The sequence below is a fragment of the Barbus barbus genome (assembly GCF_936440315.1).
Source record: "Barbus barbus genome assembly, chromosome: 1".
NCBI lineage: Eukaryota > Metazoa > Chordata > Actinopteri > Cypriniformes > Cyprinidae > Barbus > Barbus barbus.
The window spans coordinates 10712164-10734282 of record NC_136729.1 but is presented as its reverse complement, the minus strand read 5'-3'; the positions used below and the strand labels follow the sequence as shown (position 1 = coordinate 10734282).

General features: G+C 35.7%; 1 protein-coding gene and 1 long non-coding RNA gene across 2 annotated transcripts; both read left to right on the top strand.

Annotated features, from left to right (window-relative positions):
* The first annotated feature begins 4039 nt into the window (after positions 1-4039).
* Positions 4040-7084, top strand: LOC306874319. The gene is made up of 6 exons (XR_013784616.1): positions 4040-4080; positions 4192-4545; positions 4675-4749; positions 5363-5488; positions 5663-5694; positions 5840-7084. It is a non-coding gene; the product is annotated as an uncharacterized lncRNA (long non-coding RNA).
* Positions 7085-17065: 9981 nt separating this feature from the next.
* Positions 17066-21576, top strand: nitr4a (novel immune-type receptor 4a). Its single transcript, XM_079391206.1, has 6 exons — positions 17066-17167; positions 17253-17600; positions 17692-18042; positions 18579-18689; positions 18819-18871; positions 18966-21576. The coding sequence occupies exons 1-6, from the start codon at positions 17119-17121 to the stop codon at positions 19083-19085; spliced, it is 1032 nt and encodes a 343-aa protein (XP_079247332.1). The 5' UTR covers positions 17066-17118; the 3' UTR covers positions 19086-21576.
* The last annotated feature ends 543 nt before the right edge of the window (positions 21577-22119 follow it).

Here is a 22119-nt window from a genome sequence, read left to right as displayed (position 1 = left end):
TGTCAAACCTTTGTCACTCACTCTGCAACTGGGTCCTCCTTCCAGATCCCTGACAGATATACTATTCTATAATATAAGATATAATATCCTATATCATATGAGGCATGAATATAATTTCACATAGATTTTAAACACTTAAACACGCAACATGAGCTTTGTTATGCATTTAAAAAATATAGTTTCAAAATATATTTCAATATATTAAAGTATTTCACACATTACCTTTCTCTATGGGAAAACATTGGGATTTTACTGAAAAATATTTGGAATGGATTTTAAATATGGGTCAAGATTGGCCATACTCATGTGGCCCACATATCTACAGTATATTTAACATCTGGCCCATGTCTTGTGTGCCGTCTTAAACCCGGTACCATCTCTGCCTAACCTGAGCCATGTTTGGCCCACATGCTGTATGCCAGTGCTGGATGAATGCCAGCATCAGATGAATGCCAGCTGTGCCAGATTCATGCCAAATCTGGGCCAAATTTGTTTGCTGACTGGGCAGGAGCGGGACTAAAAAACAGCCCCACGCAGACCTCTAGCCAGAATGACATCTCGATGCCTAAACACCGTCGGTTCGGATTGAGCTAATATCAACCAATTGTTGATATAGTTCCGTATACGGTTACCCAGGAGTCTCAGTGGAGCCAGAACAGCATCCACACACTTGGTGAGAGTGCAAGGCCGAACGGAAGAACACAATATTGGTAAGCTTGGCCCTGAAAGCAAACCTCAGGAACTTCTTTTGTTGAGGAAGGATGGAGATACGGAAGTATGCGTCTTTCAGATCTATCGTGACAAACCAGTTCTCGTACTTGATCTGAGACATGACTTGTTTGAGAGAGAGCATCCTGAACTTCAGTCACACGACTGAACGGTTCAACTGACGCAAATCTAAAATGGGACGCAACCCTCCATCTTTCTTCTGAACAATGAAGTACTGGCTGTGGAACCCAGAATGTCTGTCGAAAGGAGGGACCACCTCGATGGTCTCCTTCCTCAAGAGAGTGTTTACTTCTTGTTCCATTACAAGAGCCTGCTTGGGGCCCACCAAAACCTACCTGATAGTGTAAACAAATGCAAAAAGTGATATAAAAACACATTTGTTGATGCAGCCATGCTATTTTAATTCCTTGTGTGGGTTTGAGCTGTTTTGTCGAACCGTAGTTTGTACCGGAGCTTTTCATCACTCAAGTGCGACGCCGTATCGCGTGAGCTACCGAGCAAACCTACTGAATTAGAAAACTCATGCATATAAAGCTGTATATGTGATGATAATGTTCAGAAGTATCAGCTGTCAAATCGCGCAGGATGTTAAAATAGTTTTGAAGTCATAACATAATCTTATGCAAGTAATTGTGTGAAAATTAGCCTTTTATTAATGAAAATTCTGTACCTATAAATGATAATTTGTGTGAAAAGGAATAAGGCCCTCTAGTGTTTATTTTAACTGGAAACTGCAATGGTTTGTACATATAGGTAGGTACATAATTACAGTGCTGCAGAAATGTATATAGAGGCATGTATTTTCAGTGAGCCTATAGGTTGACCTTACGCTTCTACCCAGTGCTTCTCTATGCCCTGAAACAGTATTAAATCCAAAATCAGGTATTACTATCCCAAGAACTGATTCACATACATTCCTTGTACATATTTTGTGTTTATTATATGTCTAATATAATATCAGTTGATATCTAAATATGTCAACATAAAATCGGCCATTGAAAAACCTAAATTAGTCAACCACTATTAGCCTAAATGTTTTTTTTAATAACTGGTTGAAATATTAGATCAAATATTTTGGTGTCATTTCATTACATCTAGCACATTATTTTGTTAATGTAATGCTAAATGTTTCAGCATCATGGACAGATCTAAAAAACCCACTACATATGTTATTTAATACAATATTGTGTATGTTTTTTGAGTCACTAAAAGTATTACTGACAGACCAGAAAAGAGACTAAAAGATAATAGAAACCATTACTTGTATTTTTTAAACTTCACAGAGAGCATATTCTCATGGACTCCCCCCCCCACTCCCCAAGTCTATGTACGTTTAACCATCTAATAGCACCTTTTAAATGTGTTAAACCTGGCTATTACTAAATTAGAGTGTGACATTATGCATAATAATACATAATGACTAGTTTATCATTAATGCAATTTTATGCGCAGTATCTATGTATGAACCTAAGTATTTATCTTAAAATTGACATCTGATGTACTGTATTTATGAAACATTGCATAATTAATTTTGCATAGATGGTGGCCTGTTTTAATAACATCTTTAATAGGAGTCCACTGAAACTTTAATGTACAGAAATATGGGGTTTGCCCAAAACAAGAGATACAGATTTACTTCCATCCTACTAGTGCAGAATTTTAATGAAAAACTAATTTAAATATAGATTGAAAAACTTCAAAAATCAGTGTATTACTGAATTCTGTTTGATTTATCAATAATTTCCTTATAGATTAATATTTAGTTGTGGGTGCAGAGGAGGGTGTTCATGAACTGCATACACTTTAGAAAAGGTATTGCTGGATACTGTGTCTGTGTGTATGACTACATTATGATTTAGCATTTTGACTCAATAACATTCTCGTGTGTCCTTGTAGGTAACACAGCAAATCAGACGAAAGCCGAATGTTCAAAGTTTAGGCACGCACAGTTATTGACTCTCTTCCACATCTTCTCATTGTTTTTCTTTTTACTTGAATAAATATAGTTAGTATAAGGAGATGAGTTTGTAACAGGACTGTGTGGAAATAAGATGAATTTTAGTTAATCTTTCTCAGTTAAATGCTCTGTATTTTTGGTTAATCACTAACTGAACCAATCCTCAAGGGGGAGCTAAAGCTTAATAAATTCTAACTTTTGTTTTATAGCATAAATATAATTATCTGAGAAAACATTTTTTAAATAAATTATTTAATAAATACATTTTATTATATAGACTTTGAACACATTTGCTCTTTACACACACAAAAAATATATAATACACACATACACAAATTATTTGTATTATATAGTATTTATAGTATTATGTTCATGCTATTATACATAAGCAACTCTAGTTAAATAACTGCATATGTGTAATGGCATATTAAGGCCTCATCAACACTAGTTGGAGTGGGATGGAGTTATTTCTGAATATATGACCTAAATAAAAACTTCTCATCTGTGGGTGTGCTCTTGTTTATAATAACATACTCATTGTCAAGTTGTGAAGAAAATGCAGCTGTAGACTGAACTTTACATTTCTAAAATTACATATAGGCATCTGTTTTCAGACAGGATATAGTTTTGCTCACACGTTAAATATGTGGTTGCCACAAACACCTACTCACACTTGCAGTGCAGAAGGGGCCTGAATATGCAACGGTCTTCTGCATTCTCAATTTTCCGATGCATTAACACTATGGTCATGAAACATTTCAGAGGCATTGTTACACCTACGACCTTAAAGATTGCGCCTGCACTTTCACTCACATGTACACACAGGATGTATGTCCGTCCCGCTGTGACCTGTTTCTTTATGATTACTATATATGGTGCCGATGTGGTCGACGGTCATCTTTGATGGCCATCTTTAGAAAAACAAGAAAACCACAAACTGTTTTCACACAAGCAGCACTTCAAAAAAAAAAAGTTTACATTTGTGGCAAGTTCACATACTGTTATCTTTTACATGCATTATGTGTAGTCCATGATTTATCTCAAAGATTAAAACATATAACCTTGAAAGAGAATAGGCTGTATTTCCATATTTGACTAAGTCGAGGAGCAGATAGCTACACAAAACCAAATTTTTTTGCATGCCTTTACAGTCTTTTATTACAGACAATAAAGTGATAGTTATTGATCATCACCCCATAAATTTAGCAACACTTTTCTTCAATTTGGGAGTGGAGTGAGAGATACCAGATCGATTTCAACCAATCAAAGTCTTATTCAGTTCTGTCTTGGTTTGAAAGTGTCCAATCACATCTCATGCAAGTCTCCTAAAAAGCATTTTCGCACATTCATTGCCCCAGACATGATCATTTGGGCCATTTTGATCTTTTGGGCTCGTAAGTATAGATTTTTTTTTCTCTTTCCACTGTTTAAATATTTATTTACTGATCAATTCCTTGTATGTGTACACATTGAGTGTTTAAAATAAAATCTCTGTTCTGTTTTAGCTGGAGTTCGACCTGATAGCAGTGGTGAAATTGTCTCATTACAAACATTCCAGCTGGGAGATGATGTTACAATCAAATGTTTCACATCAAAAAAACATTTTGGTAACACAATGGTTTGGTATAAACAGAGAATTGGACAGATCCCTCGTCTTATTGCACTATCATACAATTATTTGAATAATATCCAATTTGAGAATGAATTTAAAGATGGGAGATTCGATATTTCAACAAGTGAAGATTCTTTTCACCTCAACATCACAGCTACATCCAAGGAGGACATCGGAAAATACTACTGCGGGACAGTTTTCTTGAATAAAATAGAATTTATGACTGGAGCGCATCTGATGCTAAAAGGTAAAATATATTCAACATGCTATTATCTTATAAATTTTCGTTTGGAGTAAACTGTTATACCTATTTAACTTCTCTTGTTTGTAATTCATTTAAAATCATCATATGGCTTCTATATTTGCTGCTTCGAAGGAACAGAGTCCAAAGACATTAATATGGGATGTGAGGAGACAAAAGTTGTAAATGGAACCACTTTCAAAAATACTGGTAAATTCTTCAGTTTATTGCTACGACCTAGTAAACAGCCTGATAGTCCTTTACTACCTGACTTTTTTAACTGTCACCTCCACAAAAGTGATTCCAAGAAGCATCTGTACCCTTAAGACATACTTAAATTTCATGGCATTATATAAATTATCTAACTAAGGGGCTTTGGGAAACATAACTACACCTTTTTATAATTTTTTATAGCTATTTTTCCAGTTACTTTTCACCAACAGGTCTCAAAGTGTGTTTACTTAATGTTCTAAGTCAGTTCTACTCATATTTACACAGGTGTAATCAGATATCTATTGTTTTATCATTTAAAATGCATTTTTTTTTTGTGAAATGTTTTTTTTTCGAAAAGTGTGCTTGCACTGTTGCTTTAAAATTAATGCCATTTGGTTTGATATTTCGTTAGCAAATGCAATGACATTTATACACTTAAAAATATATGGCTTAAATGTTTGACCACTGTAGTTTTAAGTCATGGACAAGTATCTACAGAGAACACAGCTTTATGCAGCAATGTATTCACAGCATTTACAAATGGTCTTTACAATGGGAAGCATGTTGTTGCTTTATTAAATTATTTTTTGTTTCTTTTTATCCATTTCAGATAGCAATAATCAAAAATTATGGGATCCTGTGTTACTTTGCTTGATATCCTTCAATATTTTGTTTGTGATGGTAATAATCGCACTTCTGGTTGATTATTTTAAACGCTGGAGAAAAAGACAAAAAGGTAAAATTCCACTCACACGTTCCATTTGCTAAGAGTTTAACTGCATAGGATAGTGACCTAAAGTTTTACAAAAACAAACATATTTTTACATCAAAATATGATGTACAAAATTTAAATATTCAATCACAAATGTGTGTATTAAAGTTTAACAATAATTTTCTGCACATTTTGAAGGATCTAAAAATGAAACATCACCATCATGTGAGGTAATTTTAATTATTTTTAACATATGAAATCAGTATGTTAAAATATATATTCTAATATACTTCTAACCCAATAAAAATTGTAACTATTACATAAAAACAGAAAAACAAAAGGATTAAAATATATATATATTTTTTTTTTAAACAGATTGGAAATTCAGATGTGAATTATGCAACTGTGAGTTTTGCCTCTGCACTTCCAGCCAGAAGATCAAACAACAGACACTCGGCTGAATACAGTGAAGTGAACTACAAGAAGATAGAACACAGCCTCTTTACAAAATGATTTTGATTGTACTGATTGATATTTTCAGAAACATCAATTACTGCAAATATCAGAACATTTATCTTCCACTCACAGAATTATATTCTGATTACTCTTCACTTATGTGTACATATAAATACTGTAGTTTTAGATAATGCAGATCAATGGATAAATTACATAAAAGATAATAAAATGTGTAGGTGGGACATGTCCATAACCTTTTACCAAAGTAAATTTTGTCCTCATCTACTTCTTGAAAGCTACTGAAAAAACAGCATGCATGCGCAAGTTTTGCAACGCTAAGAAAGTGTGTTCAAATAGGTGCAATGACACCTACTGTAGGTCAACTGTCCAACCGCTGACAATGTGCTTCTAGTATTCAGAAGCCTAGGTGCCTCTGTTTCTGCTTATACCCTGACTGACACTAAAGTCTGTTTATGCCGTAATATTAGGACAAATTAAACTTATACTTACACATAAGGAAATCAGCGTGCAGTGTATCCGGTTGCCATCATGACATGACAACTTCACACGCTTGCTGTATTACATATAAAGTTACAATACTTTTAGGTTTTATTATACATATTTAAAGCATAAAAAGCACCACTTTTTAAGACAAAATTACACCAATGACCACATATAATGACTATTATGAAATATACTATAACAGTGACCACTTAAAGTGGTTTTAACAACAAAAATTTAACATGCATTTTCAGACTGCCTTAGCAGCTTAACAGTTAATAATTATCCTGTTCAGTCATGTGTTCCTCACAGCTGGAAACACTTCCATAGTCTGATACATGATGCCTCTCATACCAGCTTTGCACTTTAGCCAAAGACATCTTTATGTCCTCTTCATTGACACACGAGGACATCTCTATAAAGAAATAAAACAAAGCTTTGGTTATATGACATTCTTGACCGTTTTTTTTTCCCCAGAAAGAAACTTAAAATACATGACTTTTGAATACAACGTGTGTGTTGGCAGCTCAGGACAACCACAAGCCTCTCAATAATACATATAAAATTCAGCCTTTGACATTTTTTTTTTAAATGAGTGAATTGTGTATTTTTTCCCATAACTCACCATTCTTCATTAAATCATTTCTTTACATTCTCAACTTGAAGCCTCTCTGATAGTGTTTTACTTCTTGAAACTTCTGTGTCTTTGCTAGATGTACATCACTGCTGTTCAGCAATGCATTTTCATCTATCATTTCATCAATCTTTTCCAGTAACTGATTTACTTGGGTGCGGTCATCTTTCATGCTTTCTCAAAAACACACATCTCAAGGAATCTCACAAGGACGTCCCCTTTACTTTCAATGTGGTACTCAATTGATTTGTTTCCCAATGTTCCTCCACTGAGCGGTACGGTTCAGTACAGTACGCAATTATGTCCGTTTCCATTGTCAGAAGCTGTGAATGGTACCAAAATAGCGAACCGTACCACTTTTTTGGTCCCCTTCCATTGCGGTACCGTGCACAGCAAAGGGTACCAAAAGGGTGGAGCTAAACTCACTTGCGGAACGTTGATTAGTTGACTAGAATCGTCACTTTTGCATGATACAGAGGCATCATGCCCATTGAAAGTGGCCAAGTGGATTTTGAATGCAACTTCCAAAAGACAAAAAAATAGCAGAATAATATTTTCTATATTTGATACAATCACACCAGCATGATTAATCGTTCAGCGCCTCATATCATCAGCTGCTAAATTCAAATCTGCTGTAATGATGTGAACAAGACGTGAGAATCCATGTGCAAACTTTTAATTATACAAACAGAGTCCAAAGGGGCAAGGCAGAGAGATAATCCAGGTACATGAGCCGAAAACAGGAAACGAGACTATAAACAAAACAAACTAAACTTAGACTTACAAAACACAGAATGGCTCGGTGAGGCAGCTAACACGTGGAGAGTGTTATACGCAGGACCAGACTCAGAGCTGGACATACACACAGATAGGTTAACAGAAAACACAGGACAATACACAGGCAGGATCAAACACTGGTAAACAGAAATGACACAGTCAAGACACACGAGAGATCAAAACACAGAAGGGTGAACAGCATACGCAGGACAATGCTCGGCAGAGAGGAAGAGGAAGTCCATGGTTTCAGTAGAGTGTGTGATTGTGTGATAGTTCTCAGGTGTGAGCGTGATTAGTGCAATCAGCTGTATAAGTGTCGTCAGTGCAATGGATGATGGGAATTGTAGTTCAGTGTGCTGTGTGGTGTGAGAGTCAATATGATGGAGAGGCGATCTCTGGTGGCTATCGGGCAGAAGGCCACAGACCGGATTCGTGACATCTGCATTCGCTGAGCCAGAGACAGACGCGTTTTTACAGCTCTGTGCATTATAACCAGTCACACACGATGCTGTTTATGAATGCAATGGCCAATCAGAGGTGTTCAGATGAGTTATAGCTGAAATGCCTCTGTTTTCTTCACTCGCTCGCTGACTGAATACCTCTTTCTGGCGAATTCTCTTCTTAGAAACAATAAAGTGCAGATGTGTGTATGAATCTGTAAGTAATATATTAATTTCACAGTGTAAACAGCTTCAGTGATTTTAAAGGGAGTTTTTGAGAGTGCTTGAACTCTAGACTCTCAGTGAAAATATTCTTTGATAATGTAAATGTTCTTTGCTCTCGTTCTGTACAATGAAAGTGTTATGATTAGTAGCCTAACTTGCAATGTTTTATTCATATTAACTTTCAGTGTTAAATTCACATTAAATATAAAGTTAGTCGTATAAAAACTATGTTAAGGCATGACGCCCATATCTGGTACTTAAGTAAACAGACAGATTTTTATGCATAGTTAATAGATTAAATTATTAGGTTACTTTGACCATCGCCCACTATAGATCAACTAACATAATTTATAAAGGTGAGAATCGAGATATTTCATGATATAGTTAATGCGTTTGGGAATGTTTCGAATGAAAAGGAAAAAAATAAAACATAAGAACATAAGTACTATTGTGGTTGCTGAGTGTCACATGATGACCCCCCCCACGCACACACTTGTGCCCCCTCAAAAGTAATGAGTGAATGACGCCCCTGTATAAAAGTGCATTTTAATCATTTTATATTTTCACACAGACAATAGCCTGTGTGAAAATATAAAATATTATAAAACAGTTTCTCAATATGCGTTCTTTTCTGTTCTTGTGGACTAAATATCATTGCCAAAAAAATTTAACTTTCAAAATATTACTGTTATTGTGTCATGAAATGTAGTTTTTCATACGAGAATGTAGTTGTTTAAAACTCAAATCTGCGGTTAATTTATAAAGATATTTGAAAATTTTCTATGCCGATTTCGGAGCGCCAGGCGATCACCGGGTGCTCAGTGCTCATGTATCCGCCTCAAGCAGCCTTAGCTTGGCTAGTCCTTCCCACATTTGCTGCTGGCTCTGATGTCTCTGTAGTGATTAAACATGATTTACAATTCGTTTTGGGTATATTTAACAGGAATTCGTGGTCTCATGAATCTAGTATTTGCACCTGGTTCCTTTATATATTCATTTTAAACTTTACCCTAGTACAGCACTGACTTTGTAGCATACTTTTGAAATGTTTGCTTTTGTGTTTATTTCCTCTTATATAAGCCTCTTATACTTTGCACTTATACTTTTATACTGGCTATTACTGTTGATTAAAACTGACAAAAAAAGAGGCAGAGTCGTACCATACTGTACTGTCCTGACCCGTACAGCTCGGTGGAAATGAGCCACAAGAGGACTGCATTGGGGGGAAGAAGCCACACCTAACTTGGTGTGTCCACCACAATGACCTGTCTTCCATTCATCTCACCACATGTTTTGACACACTTCACAGTCTTGTCAGATGAAATTTCAGCACCCAAGATGACACTGCCGGCTAATGTCTTACCCGACAGGACCCAGCCCAGCAGCACAATATTTAGAGATGTGGAACAACATGTATACTTTGCATCTGTTAAAATATTGGTGCAGCATATATAAATAATAGTTAAATAATTGTAATATAATTATTAAAATAATATTAAATATTAAAATATAATATTATAATATACAACAGGCTGTCAAAATATCATTATAATAATTTTTCTATTTTTCACAGAACTTTAAATTCTGACACAAAATATCTTTCTGAATAGCATATACAGTATTGCCATCAAGTACTGAAGGAAACTTCACATGCCTCCTTTAAAATCTTTATTATTTATTTCTACGTCTACATGTTAATTAAAGCTGGTTGCAATGAGAAAATAAATATATTTTGAATAAAAAGAACTTGAATGGAGACTGACCTACACGTTTATTTTCTTTCAGTTTTATCAGTCAAATATTTGAACTTTGTAAATACTACTTTGGTGTGATTCCAAACATCATCACCTATGAGCTGCATATGACTTTCAGTTGCTTTCCTGTGCTTATCTGTGAAAGCAATATCAACATTATATCACCAGAAGAAAAACATGAGTTCCCGGTGGACATAAAGATATGCTCTTAATAAGCTCCACTTTCAGATGCTCTGGGGTCTCGCAGAGGAAGGGAAAAACTGAAACTGATGTAAGTTTGGACTTTCAACACTGGTTAAATCCAGCTGTTTCATGTACTGAACTGGTCAGACCAGTAATATTTAAAATATAAACACTTAAGGTAGTTTCTTTCCCTCAAGCCTTGTGATTTTAAGTGATTTAAGTGAACTGTAAAATCATCTGACATATTATCTTTTAATCTTTTTTTCCCATTTTTTTTCTTTCCTTTTCCAAACCTTTAAATAAATCTTAATTAATTGCAGCCCATGTTAGAATAATCTTCATCTTTAACCTTTTAATTGCACAGAGCAGTGGATTCCCAGGACAGGATTGAAAATCACAATATTCTGTGTATACCAACTGAGGACTCTCATATGCATATCCACAGTTAAAACAGAAATATTTGGGTCCATAATTCCTACACAAGCAGTATGGACCTTTGTCTTCATAGCTGGGTAAACTTCTATAGCAGTGAATGGGAGATTACCACAAATATATTTTTTGCCTTCCCATTTGCTCAAGTAGCAAAAGAAAAACTCCACGTTAGTGTTTTCACGACTTTCCTAAAGAAAAAAATAAAGACTGAAAACGGCAGTCAGAATAGATGCTGTGTTATAAACACTCTTACATTATCGCTTTTTTTTTGTAATTTGATGCAAATAGAATATAACACAATACAATATAATACAAAGTATGGGGTTACAAATGTAAACATTTTTTTAAATGAAAAAATAAATAAAAATAATAATAATAACAAATAAACAAAACAAATGGTGTGGGTGGGACCTGCACCAGTCAAACAACTGCCATTGAGATGAATTGGAATGCTACTTTACATTTATTATTGACCTAAAAACAATGTTTTATTTTTTATTTTATTTTATTTTATTTGTATGTTCAATGCAAATCAAGCAGCACCTCAAGGGATCGCAGGGAAATTCTACCATATTCAAAAGCAGACATGCGCATGAGATAATCGTAGATTTCCTTATCAAATCAATGGCAGTTCTGATACTTGCACTAGGAACAGCTCTTAACTACCACTCCAACACAAATTCACTCATTTTTAAAGCTCAAATTTCATAGTGTTCAAACAAAATTGTTTTTCTCCAGAGTAAAAACAATGTTCTGAATCTTTGAAGAAGTGTTGCAAAGACATGTTTGCTGAAATGTATAAACCAGTGGTCGGCAACAGGCGGGCCGCGGGCCAAAAGTGGCCCGCCAGTAATAATATCTGACCCGCGCCCACAGCCAGATTATTTTGATAGCGGCTGGTTCTAAAACAGATCTGTCATGACAGCAACATTTAGCCTACTCACAACCAGAGTAGGCTATGTGAGCGGAGCGGTGTGATTTTGAATGTAGCGAGGAGCGGATTTTTTAAAAGTCGGAGTGGCATGGTTTTCACTCGCTCCAAGAGTGCTCCACCACCGCTCCATCACGAGTACAATTCATGCCAACGACCCGGCCATAATATAACTGCATATTTAGCAAGAATTCACAAGTTTAAAAAATTTAGCTAGCTTGACAGAGAAGGATCACTCAAATCAGAAAGAATGTGAATGATGGCAATGGACATGAGCGGGAAGTTATAATAGTTCTCAAGGAATTTTTTTGTTCCTTCTAGATACTGAATATTTTGAGCTGAAAGCATGATTTAAACAACTACTACAACACTTATCCACACGCAGTTGCTCTCTCAATAATGCATTCAAACAAATGTAATCTTTCATCTGTATCCGATGAGCAGAAATCTGTAAGAAATGCATTGATCTGTAGGTAAAATAACTGATGAAAACTTACTGATATTTTCATCACAAAAAAAAAAAAAAAAAAAAAAAAAATTGCACTGCAAAAAGCAGCAATTATGCCTTTTAATGCTGGCAACCATGTAATTAGCTTGTGATGTGGTAGGAAAAAAGTTCCAATAAGCCACGTTGAAACAAACTTTTATTTATTTTATTTTTTAATATAGGCCTATTAACAGAACTGTGATACTGAAATACTTTAGCCACGGAGCGAAGGCAGAGCGGTGTTTCTGATTTCAGTGAGCGCGGAGTGGAGCGGGAAATGGTGAACCCGGAGTGGAGCTGGAGCGGAGTTATTAAATGCCCGGAGCGCGGAGGGAAAATTGTTGACGCTCCACTCCGCTCACATAGCCTACTCTGCCTGTCACCGCCACACAAATGTGACATTTTGTTAATGACTGTCCTACCACAGGATTTAACACAGAGTAACAGCTCACAGTTACAAAAGACACTGTAACAGTATGTCACAGGCAGTTTTCAATGCATTTTTCATTAATTAATTTCTTAAATTATCCTTTGACTATATGTTCTGGCCCACCATCTAGTGGCATCTAGTTTTTTTTGCCCGATGCCAAACTTACTTGCCGACCCCTGGTATAAACAGTAATTTTGTTTACTGATGAAAATTACTGTAGTGTCAACAACTGCAAACTGAATTATTATAGCTTACCTTAAGAAACAATTAGCCTTATAATTCATAATAGTGACTGTCTTATTTGTTAATAACATGTTAAACCTATCCTTCCTTTACCAAAAATACCTTTTTATGTGCTCCTAACAGACAATGATTTATTCTCTGGAATTCTTTGGAATCTGTACATGAACATTTTGTTATTTAGTTTGTGCACCTTTAAAACAAAACAAAGTTTCCAAAACGGAATTTTCAATGCAGTGCCATAGAAGTATTTTGGGTTCCCAAAAGATTCTTTCAGTGAACAGTTCTGCAAAGAACATTTAATAATCTAACGTGCCACCTGTCTCTATAAATATATTTTTGTGCAGTGGAGAAGTTTCATGAATGTAAAAGTTTCTTCATGGAACTCTTCACAAACAAAGAAAAATCTTGGCCTGATGTAGCAGAACATTTTTGTGGGTGTTGTAGTAGTGGACTGTCAGAGTTCTGTACTTCAGTTGGGTTTATTCTTAGTTTGGTGACAGAACCGTGACTCTTGTGTATCATCTTGTCCTTGTGCAAGTGTGTGGCTTTGAGTTCTTGGGCCGTATGCTTTCTCATTCATATGACCACTGTTTGTGTGGAGTGTGCTGTCTGGATCTTGACACTCCTGTCTGGTTCGGTTTGGGTTCAGTTGTTGTTTAATAAATGCCCATTATTGAGTGCTGTAAAACAACAAAACATGAAAATGCAACAGTATTGTAGTGAGTGGGGCGGGGCCGAGAGCCATGGGAGCGGAACGAGGCTGGTGGAGTTAATGCAAATGAGCGACACCTGCGCCACTCACCGGTCTCGAGTCCCACGGAGGAGCTCCGAAGGATAAAAGGAGGAGTGACGACAATGGAAGAGGAGAGAGGACCAGGCCTGGACTTTATTTTGTGTTTTGTGTGCAGCAGTCGTCCGTGAGGGGCTGCCGCTTTACTTTTGTGTTTGTTTATTCTGTTATTAAAGTCCTTAAATGTTTGCTGGTTCCTGCCTCCTTCTTCCCGTTCTACGAACTTCGTTACAATTATGCTTCTACTTCACAGCTCTTTAAATTTTTGGGCCACCACCTTTGTTGACTCAGTTAGGCCTAGTAACAGAAGTAAAGTGGCCAAGAGAGCTCAACGTGCTGCAACTTAAGAAAACAAATGCAAATAGAAAAAACACCAGCAAATTAAGAGAATCTATGGTTAGTGTAGAAAAATAGTTAATTTGTGGTTACCATGGTTTACTTTGTGGTTACCATGGTTTACATCCAAAATTCTGGCATGATCGTTTCTGGCACCGTTTACACCAGTGCATTTTAATTTTAAAACGCATAACATTTGCTATGGTTACGCCTATCGTTTACACTAATCCAGCGTTTTCGAGGTTGAAAAAATGCTGCAGACCCCGTTTTAGTTTGAAAACTCCGGGGTTGCGTTTCAGTGTAAACGGACCAAAGCGGAGACTTTTGAAAATTATGGCGTGGCTGCCCACATTCGCTCTGCGTACCCTTGACGACTGTGTAAACAATAACATCATGCTCATTATTGTACCCATAGATATGTATGGGTAGAATCCCCATTCGACCGCTCCAAGCACGTAGATGCGTCCACCATCTAAATAATAGGGCATCTACCTATACATATATTTTGTACCTGCATGAATGGTCATGCGTTTTCGGTTGTGTAGTGTAAACGGAGATCGTTTCTGAAGCACAGCGGAAACGCCAGTGTAAACGAGGATCGTTTTAATTCTAAAATTACGTTTTAAAACGAAAATGCACTAGTGTAAATGGGGCCTGATGGGTCAAATTCAATCTGACATAACATCTTTATCAAAAGATCACATTATATATGCAATGGGGGGAAAGTGCTTAAACTTTGCCTGACAAATAAAAATTATGCACATTAGTCATTTAAGATATTTATAAATAATCAAGAACACACACACACACACACACACACACACACACACACACACACACACACACACACACACACACACATATATACATATATATATATATATATATATATATATATATAAACAGGGCTGAATATTGTTAAAATTATATCATTCTCCAATTTGGATAAAAGCGTCAGCTAAATGAATAAATGTAATTAGACTGCAGATATAGACTCTGAAAATTATGCATCACTGAAGTTCTCTCCAAACCAGTTTACAAGAAAAATGAAGAGCCGCGAGGAGGCAACCTCTGTCGTTTATGCATCTGTCCGTCAAACAAGAAGCATAAAACAAGGATTTACTCATTCTTAATGGTTTTGCATAATATTGATTTATAGAAAGGTGTTTTTTTTCGTCTGTAAAAGTTTTGGTAAAACTTTCTATGAAGCCCATATTTATAATACATTATAAGGGTATTCTTAAGGTATTATTATGAATGCCTAATGCATTATAAAAAAAAGCCTTATAATATGTTATATCATCTTAGGAATATTCATAAGAACAGTTTTAATGTATTATAATATTTACTTATTTGTGGTTATAGCTTTTAAGAGTATGATGATTTATAACACACACTGAACACATTGCATCCACTTAAATTACAATGGATTATATTTCTCATAATGTATTATAAGTCTCATGTCTTGCCATATTTCTTATTCTACCTTACTTAAAGCAATCAAAGACCACTTATAAGTATAGTAATATAATAATAATAATAATTTATTTTTTTTCTCAAAGAGCCATAATATCAGATATCAGATCAGATGAATGTGTTCACATTTGCTTTGAACTATTTGTATTGTAATATCAGTATGTTTAATTTGATGGTACCCTTTAGACAGCTGTCGATAAGTAACTCTGCAACTACATGTCAACTAGCCATAATTAGAGTGTTAGTAGTATATCTGCTAAATATCTGCTAACACTTTATTTTGATGGTTGCCCAACAGACAAACTACAGTTTGACTATAAATAACTTTGCAAGTACATCAACATTCTGCCAACCCTAACCTTAACATAAATCTACTAATACTCATAATATCATAATCATAATAATGAGTGTTATAAATAATCATAATCTTAAAAGTTATAACCTCAAATGCGTAATTATTATAATGCGTTATAATTGTTGTTATGATTATTTATAAGATGATTTTTTAAAGAATGTTTTAAAGAATGTCACATCATGTAGTCTCAGCTGCAAGACAAAGTTGATCTCAGTGCTGTTTACAGTTGACAAAGTGATTAAGGAAAGACGTCTATTACTGTCTTTTGTTGATTTTTTTATGCTGTTGCCTTAAAGGGCAATAGGAGTGTGTGGTCATCATGTAATTCAATGTCTAAATGTACATTATTATGTCTTAATTTTACACATTAAAAACATGAAAAAAACAAACAAAAACAAATTGTGGGTTTAAAATAACTTACCAATAAATTCAGCACCATGGAGAGGGGCAACATTTTGCAAATGAGGAAAAAAATCTTTCAGTCCAAACTGCTTGCCATCAATAGACAAAAAAATAAAAAAATAAAACGGTGTTGATAAATGTTAATAACTGTGTTATTAAAAACAAAAGTGACCCAAACATGGAAAAAGATATAGTAAATGTATGTACTTGTATATAGTGTGTATGCAGCATTATGGAAATATACTTAAATGTACTACTAGTCACCTCCAGGTGATGGCAGTCAGATAACACTAATGCACACAAACACAGGTATGCAGATATACTCTTTATCCACTATAAACACATGTTAGCAATACCAATAGCTTCCATTTTTGAACCTATATGATCTTTATACAACTCTTCTTCAAATGTTTGTTTTCTTTCTTCTTCCTCTCATAGACTATTCTGATGTTTTAGTATCATCATACCATTCACTTGCCCCACAATGTTACAATAATTTTATGTTATAGTTTATATATCATAAAATATTGTAATCTATTTATTGAGATTTTTGCATGGCGTCACTCTACACATCTCTCTAAATTTCATTCATCTGGCCTGCTGGCAAGATTAGATATTACTAGTTGCAGCTGTTGACATACTGTACTTAGTAGCTTACTTCAGGAAACAGACAGTAATTTGTGCATGTAGAGAACCAATGAAGTCACATGATGAAGTCATACTGTACCTCAGAGAGCAAACTGATTCATAGACTCAGAACCTCGTGTAGCCAGAAGTGCAAAAGACTCAGGAAGAAGATAAAATGAACAATAACATCTACATGATACTCTTTCTTTTTCTTCATGAAGTCTGTAAGTACAAAATACAACATCATTCAGTCATTCTTTTCCTAATCATCTACATTTTTGAATACTATGTTTATAATTTTTCCAACAGGTGAACATAACTGCAATGTTGCTCATGTGGATCAGGTTTTAACTGTAAAAGAGGGAGGCAATGTATTGTTACCTTGTCTTATTTTAGATGATCAGTTACACAGAGTACTATGGTATAAACAGGTTCTCGGAGAGAAACCTGTCTTAATAGTGTCATCATATCACCACTCTCAACCAAATGAATTTTCTCCTGACTTTGAAGCAAATCGTTTCCATGCAGTGCGAAATGATGATAGCTTTAATTTAACCATCCTAAGGACCTTGAAATCTGATTCAGGCACATATTTCTGTGGCGCTGCCTTTGCTAATATTATTTCCTTCAGCACTGGAACTGTTTTGCTGGTTAAAGGTGAGGGTTATGATATTGATATAAACTTTTTTTAGGATGGACGATTTCTTTTATTGCCAAGTTTTATTGTAGTTTTTTTTCCCCGTTATAGGTTCAGATATCAAATCTGCTGTTTTTCAACAGCCTGTGCTTGGTGTTATGAAGCCAGGAAGCAATGTGACTCTGCAGTGCACAGTAGAGGTGAAGATGTGTGTGAAAGGAGTACAACTAGTCTACTGGTACAGACGCAGTTCAGACACAATCCATCCAGGAATGGTTTATATTCATGGAGACATAAATAATGAGTGCGGAAAGAACTCTGTAGCCTCCTTTCATACGCAGAGCTGTCTGTACAACCTCCCCAAGACGAATGTTGGTCTCTCTGATGCTGGACTATACTACTGTGCTGTAGTAGCTTGTGATGAAGTTTTATTTGGAAACGGCACAACATTGGTCATTGAAGGTAAGTGCATTATGTTTGAGAAATATAATTTTTTAGCAGATGCATATTTATCCAAAGCGACTTAGGAAGTAGAACTATTGCAAGCAGTTTACTATATGAGAAATATACATAATACCAAGTTTCAAAGATCAGATAGATTAGTCCAAATGCTTTATTATTATTATTATTATTGTTATTGTTGTTGTTACAATTATTATTATTATTATTTCTGTATTCAGAAGCGTGACAAAGTTCTGGTTTATATATCGTAAACAAAGTCTCTTAAATTTGAGAAACTATTTGCATTTTAACATTTTAAGCTGGCCAATACATCAAATAGTTAGCGGTATAAAAATTACTAACATGAATGTTGTGCTCTTCATAATCATGTCCATGCAAGCTTATAATTTCCATTTTAATGTGACATGCGATAAGTAATGTAGTATTGTATTTGTTTGAACAATGACAAATAGTGGGTACTAAACTTAATTTGACAAAATATTTGTTGAACCCACTCTCTAAATTCATAAAGTCGCACCATTTTTCTTGTGTTTCAGATGAATTTAATAGTGAGAGGATCCAGTATTTTGTTTTAATTGGCCTTGCAGTGCTGTGTACAGTCAGTTTTACAGTCAATATTTTACTCTGTATACCATTTAGAAAAAAAGGTAAGACCCAGTTTCTTCATCATTTGTGCGATCATTTAGTTTAAGCATTATTATTATTATTATTTTTTTTTTAATCAATATTATCATTATCACAGACCTTCTCATAATGCTTTATTTGACTTCTAACAGATAGAATGGCTCAACAAATCCAGACTACTAATGATGATACAACAAGAGTTCAGGTTTGTACAATCAGATGTGTAAATAAGTAAACTCTTTTAACTTAATAGAAAGCAAAAAAATAAAAAATAAGATTGTCCTAATTCTGTCTTCTAGTACCGCAACACTGATGACATTAACTATGCTGCCCTGAACCTTTCCACAAAAAGAGGTCAGAGAAAAAGGACCTTAGAGGAGACAACGTACTCTGTGCCGAAGTTGCGAGACCAGATTTGAAATTTATTGCTGCTGACGGTTAAAACTTACTATAATATTCCATATTAAGATTAAATCTGCCTATGCACGTCTGTGCTTATTGTGCAATGTGTTAAATGTGTTAAGCGTTAGGAGACGACGTGTAAAATTCTATAAAAGCATAACCGCAACCTGTTAAGATGGAACTAGATGTGAAAGTACTGTGTTCATCACTTATACAAACCTTTTAACTTTGACTAATTAGATTTAGGTCAACCTTCTAATTTGGTCTTTCATCTCTAAAGGCTAGTTCACACCACAGGATTTTAAACCCGATTTAAGCCCGATTTGCAAATTAACGATCTTTATGTGTGAACTACACAACGATGCATCAAAGACGCTCGCTGACGCAAACAAATATCTAGCATGCCAAATATCTGGACCGGTCGGCCGACTCGACATCACGTGGTGTCAGGTGTGGTGATGAGCTACAGCCAATGAAAGAGCAATTAAGGCATGGGTTGAGGTCACCTGAAGAAAAACAGCAATAACTTCTCTTAAAGAAAAGGCTTTTATTTTTGCACATAAGCGTCTTTCACAGGCTTTTGGTTGCTATATTTTTTATTAACCACCAATAGTTACTGTTGCCATGACTGATAAACACTGAGAGAGTACTCTCACTACTCCATCTCACGCAGTGAAAAACACATCGCAGAGCAGAGAGGAAACACACACCGACAGAGCAGGTTAATGCTGATATGAAACAAGGTCTCAGGACTCTCAACTTTTAAATTGAGTAATTTTTAAAGAAATTCAAACAATAAATACCTTTTTGTGGCTCTTCAATGTGTCGTGACAGATCACTGTATTGCCTCAGTTCAAACACGTGAACCGATCGTCTTTTCATATTTAATAAATGCACATGAATAAACATCAGAAGGTGTTTAATTTCAACCGCGGAACACATCATTTTAAGTCCACCGAAGTTAATCTCGTGTCTGATTTGGGGTTAAGGCTAGAAGGGATACAGCTGCGGCTACTGGGCATGCGCATTTACATATTTTCCGAGCCCACAATATAACGTGCAACCAATGAAACTGGTTTAAAAAAGCACATAGCGCCATAGTTTCATCACTTTGCCAGTGTTGCAGTGATCGTCTTTTTGCAGTAAAGGACCCATCATAGTTTAATGAGTGGAAGATGACATGAAGCTCGCGGTTAACCTTCATTGAAAACAGATGAGCTGCATGTGAATATACAGCTCCCGATCGGGGCGAAGTTCATGGGATTTTGTCCACAGAATGATAAGAGCACACTTTTTAACATATTATTTTATTATTGAACACTCAGCATTTAACTTTAGCGCTGCAAGCCATGCATACAGTGCATGGCCAGATTTTCTGGTAAGCAAAACAAGCACTTTTAAATACCACAGCTTATTTACCATGGCAGCTAACAACAGCACAGCTTAACCCTCAGCACATATTTATATTTAGTTATATTGAAAAAGTTTCAATTCAGTCGACTTTTTTCCACCCCGTTTTAACATGTATTTCTATGAAGACTGGCCAGCTGTCAGGCAAGATGGGGGATAGCTGTGGTTCTAATTGGTCAGATCACCTGTCAATCAAGCTCTTTGTGAACGGTCAATTCTCGCGTGTTTTCATGACAAAACGTGGTTTAGGCACCGAATCGACAGAGTTGTTGTCAGCTGGTGTATTGTGTAACCCCCGGTTTCGGATCATCTACATAAAGCCAAATGTAGTGTGAATGCCACAACGACTAAGACAGACAATCAAGTCATGTAGTGTGAACGGCACAGCGATCTGCCGACGTGTAAAGTCATGTAGTGTGAACTTGGCTTAAGACAATACAGTTACTTCCTCTATGACAGAGCATGCCTTGTTGAATAATGAATCCCACAATGCAATGCACTCTATTTGACCTTCCATTTCTAGAGTTAGGAATACAGTAGAAAAAATATCAAATATAATATTTAAACATGTACTTCTTTGCTGCTTATTTGATCAGATAAAATAATTCAACAGAACGTATTTTGAGTGAAACACGGTATTCAATGCGGGGGGAAAAGCAGGACGGGACTTGATTTCATAAATCGTGAAAAGTGTTAGAAAAGTGTTGGTTTTTAGTTATAATGTCACACTCTTCATAATCATATCCATGCAGGCTTATAGACCCTTTTTGAGTCGACGTCACGATTACGTCACAGCACAAGCTGGAGGCAAAACAGAGGGAGAACTGGAGGCGGCCCATTCAAACCAGCGCAGATTCAGCAACATAAGGAGCTTTAAATATAGTCTTGTTGTGATGTTGGGTGCCAGAATCGACATAGTACAGGCTCTGATTTGAAATTTTATCGCTTACCTGCTGCCACTGCCAGACAAAAACGGACGACTGTGATTAAAACGCGATAAAACCAGAGGACTGGACAGAAACGACCGTCAAAATGCTCACGTTTGCAACGCACACTTCTTGTCAGAAAAGGTTCAATAAAGTATTGTCTTTTGTTGTTATGAGTGCGTCTATAGATTTCTTATGCATCTCACGATTATGTTGTGTATGAAATAATGTCTGTGTGCATGTGTGTAAAACAACAAACTTATAAGCTTAATCATTTGTAATTGTATTGTTATGAGTAATTGTGGCTTGGAATAATAATGTTTCTGTAAAAATAGTTGCCTGCTGAAATTGAAAATACATCTTCATGACTAGATAGACACTGTGAGTCTGTCTTAACTACACAGGTTAGATGTGAGTCAGTCAACCGGAGGGAATCCGGTCAGATCGTGCATGCTTCGAGGAAAAGCGTGCGCGGATCGGCAGATCTGGTTTCGTCCATCCATTAAGTTAACCTTTTCAAATAACAATCGCGGTCCTGGACAGTGCGTGACCATACATATGGGTGAAATCGGATTTTCTCCAGTTATTGTTAAAAAACAAGCTAACAAACTTCATATCTAGCGTTAGTGAAGCGGTCAGTGGAATCTTTCTGCCTCCAGCTAAGCTCCGCCCACAGAAAAACGTCACAATGTTTACTAACAGAAAAAGGGTCTAT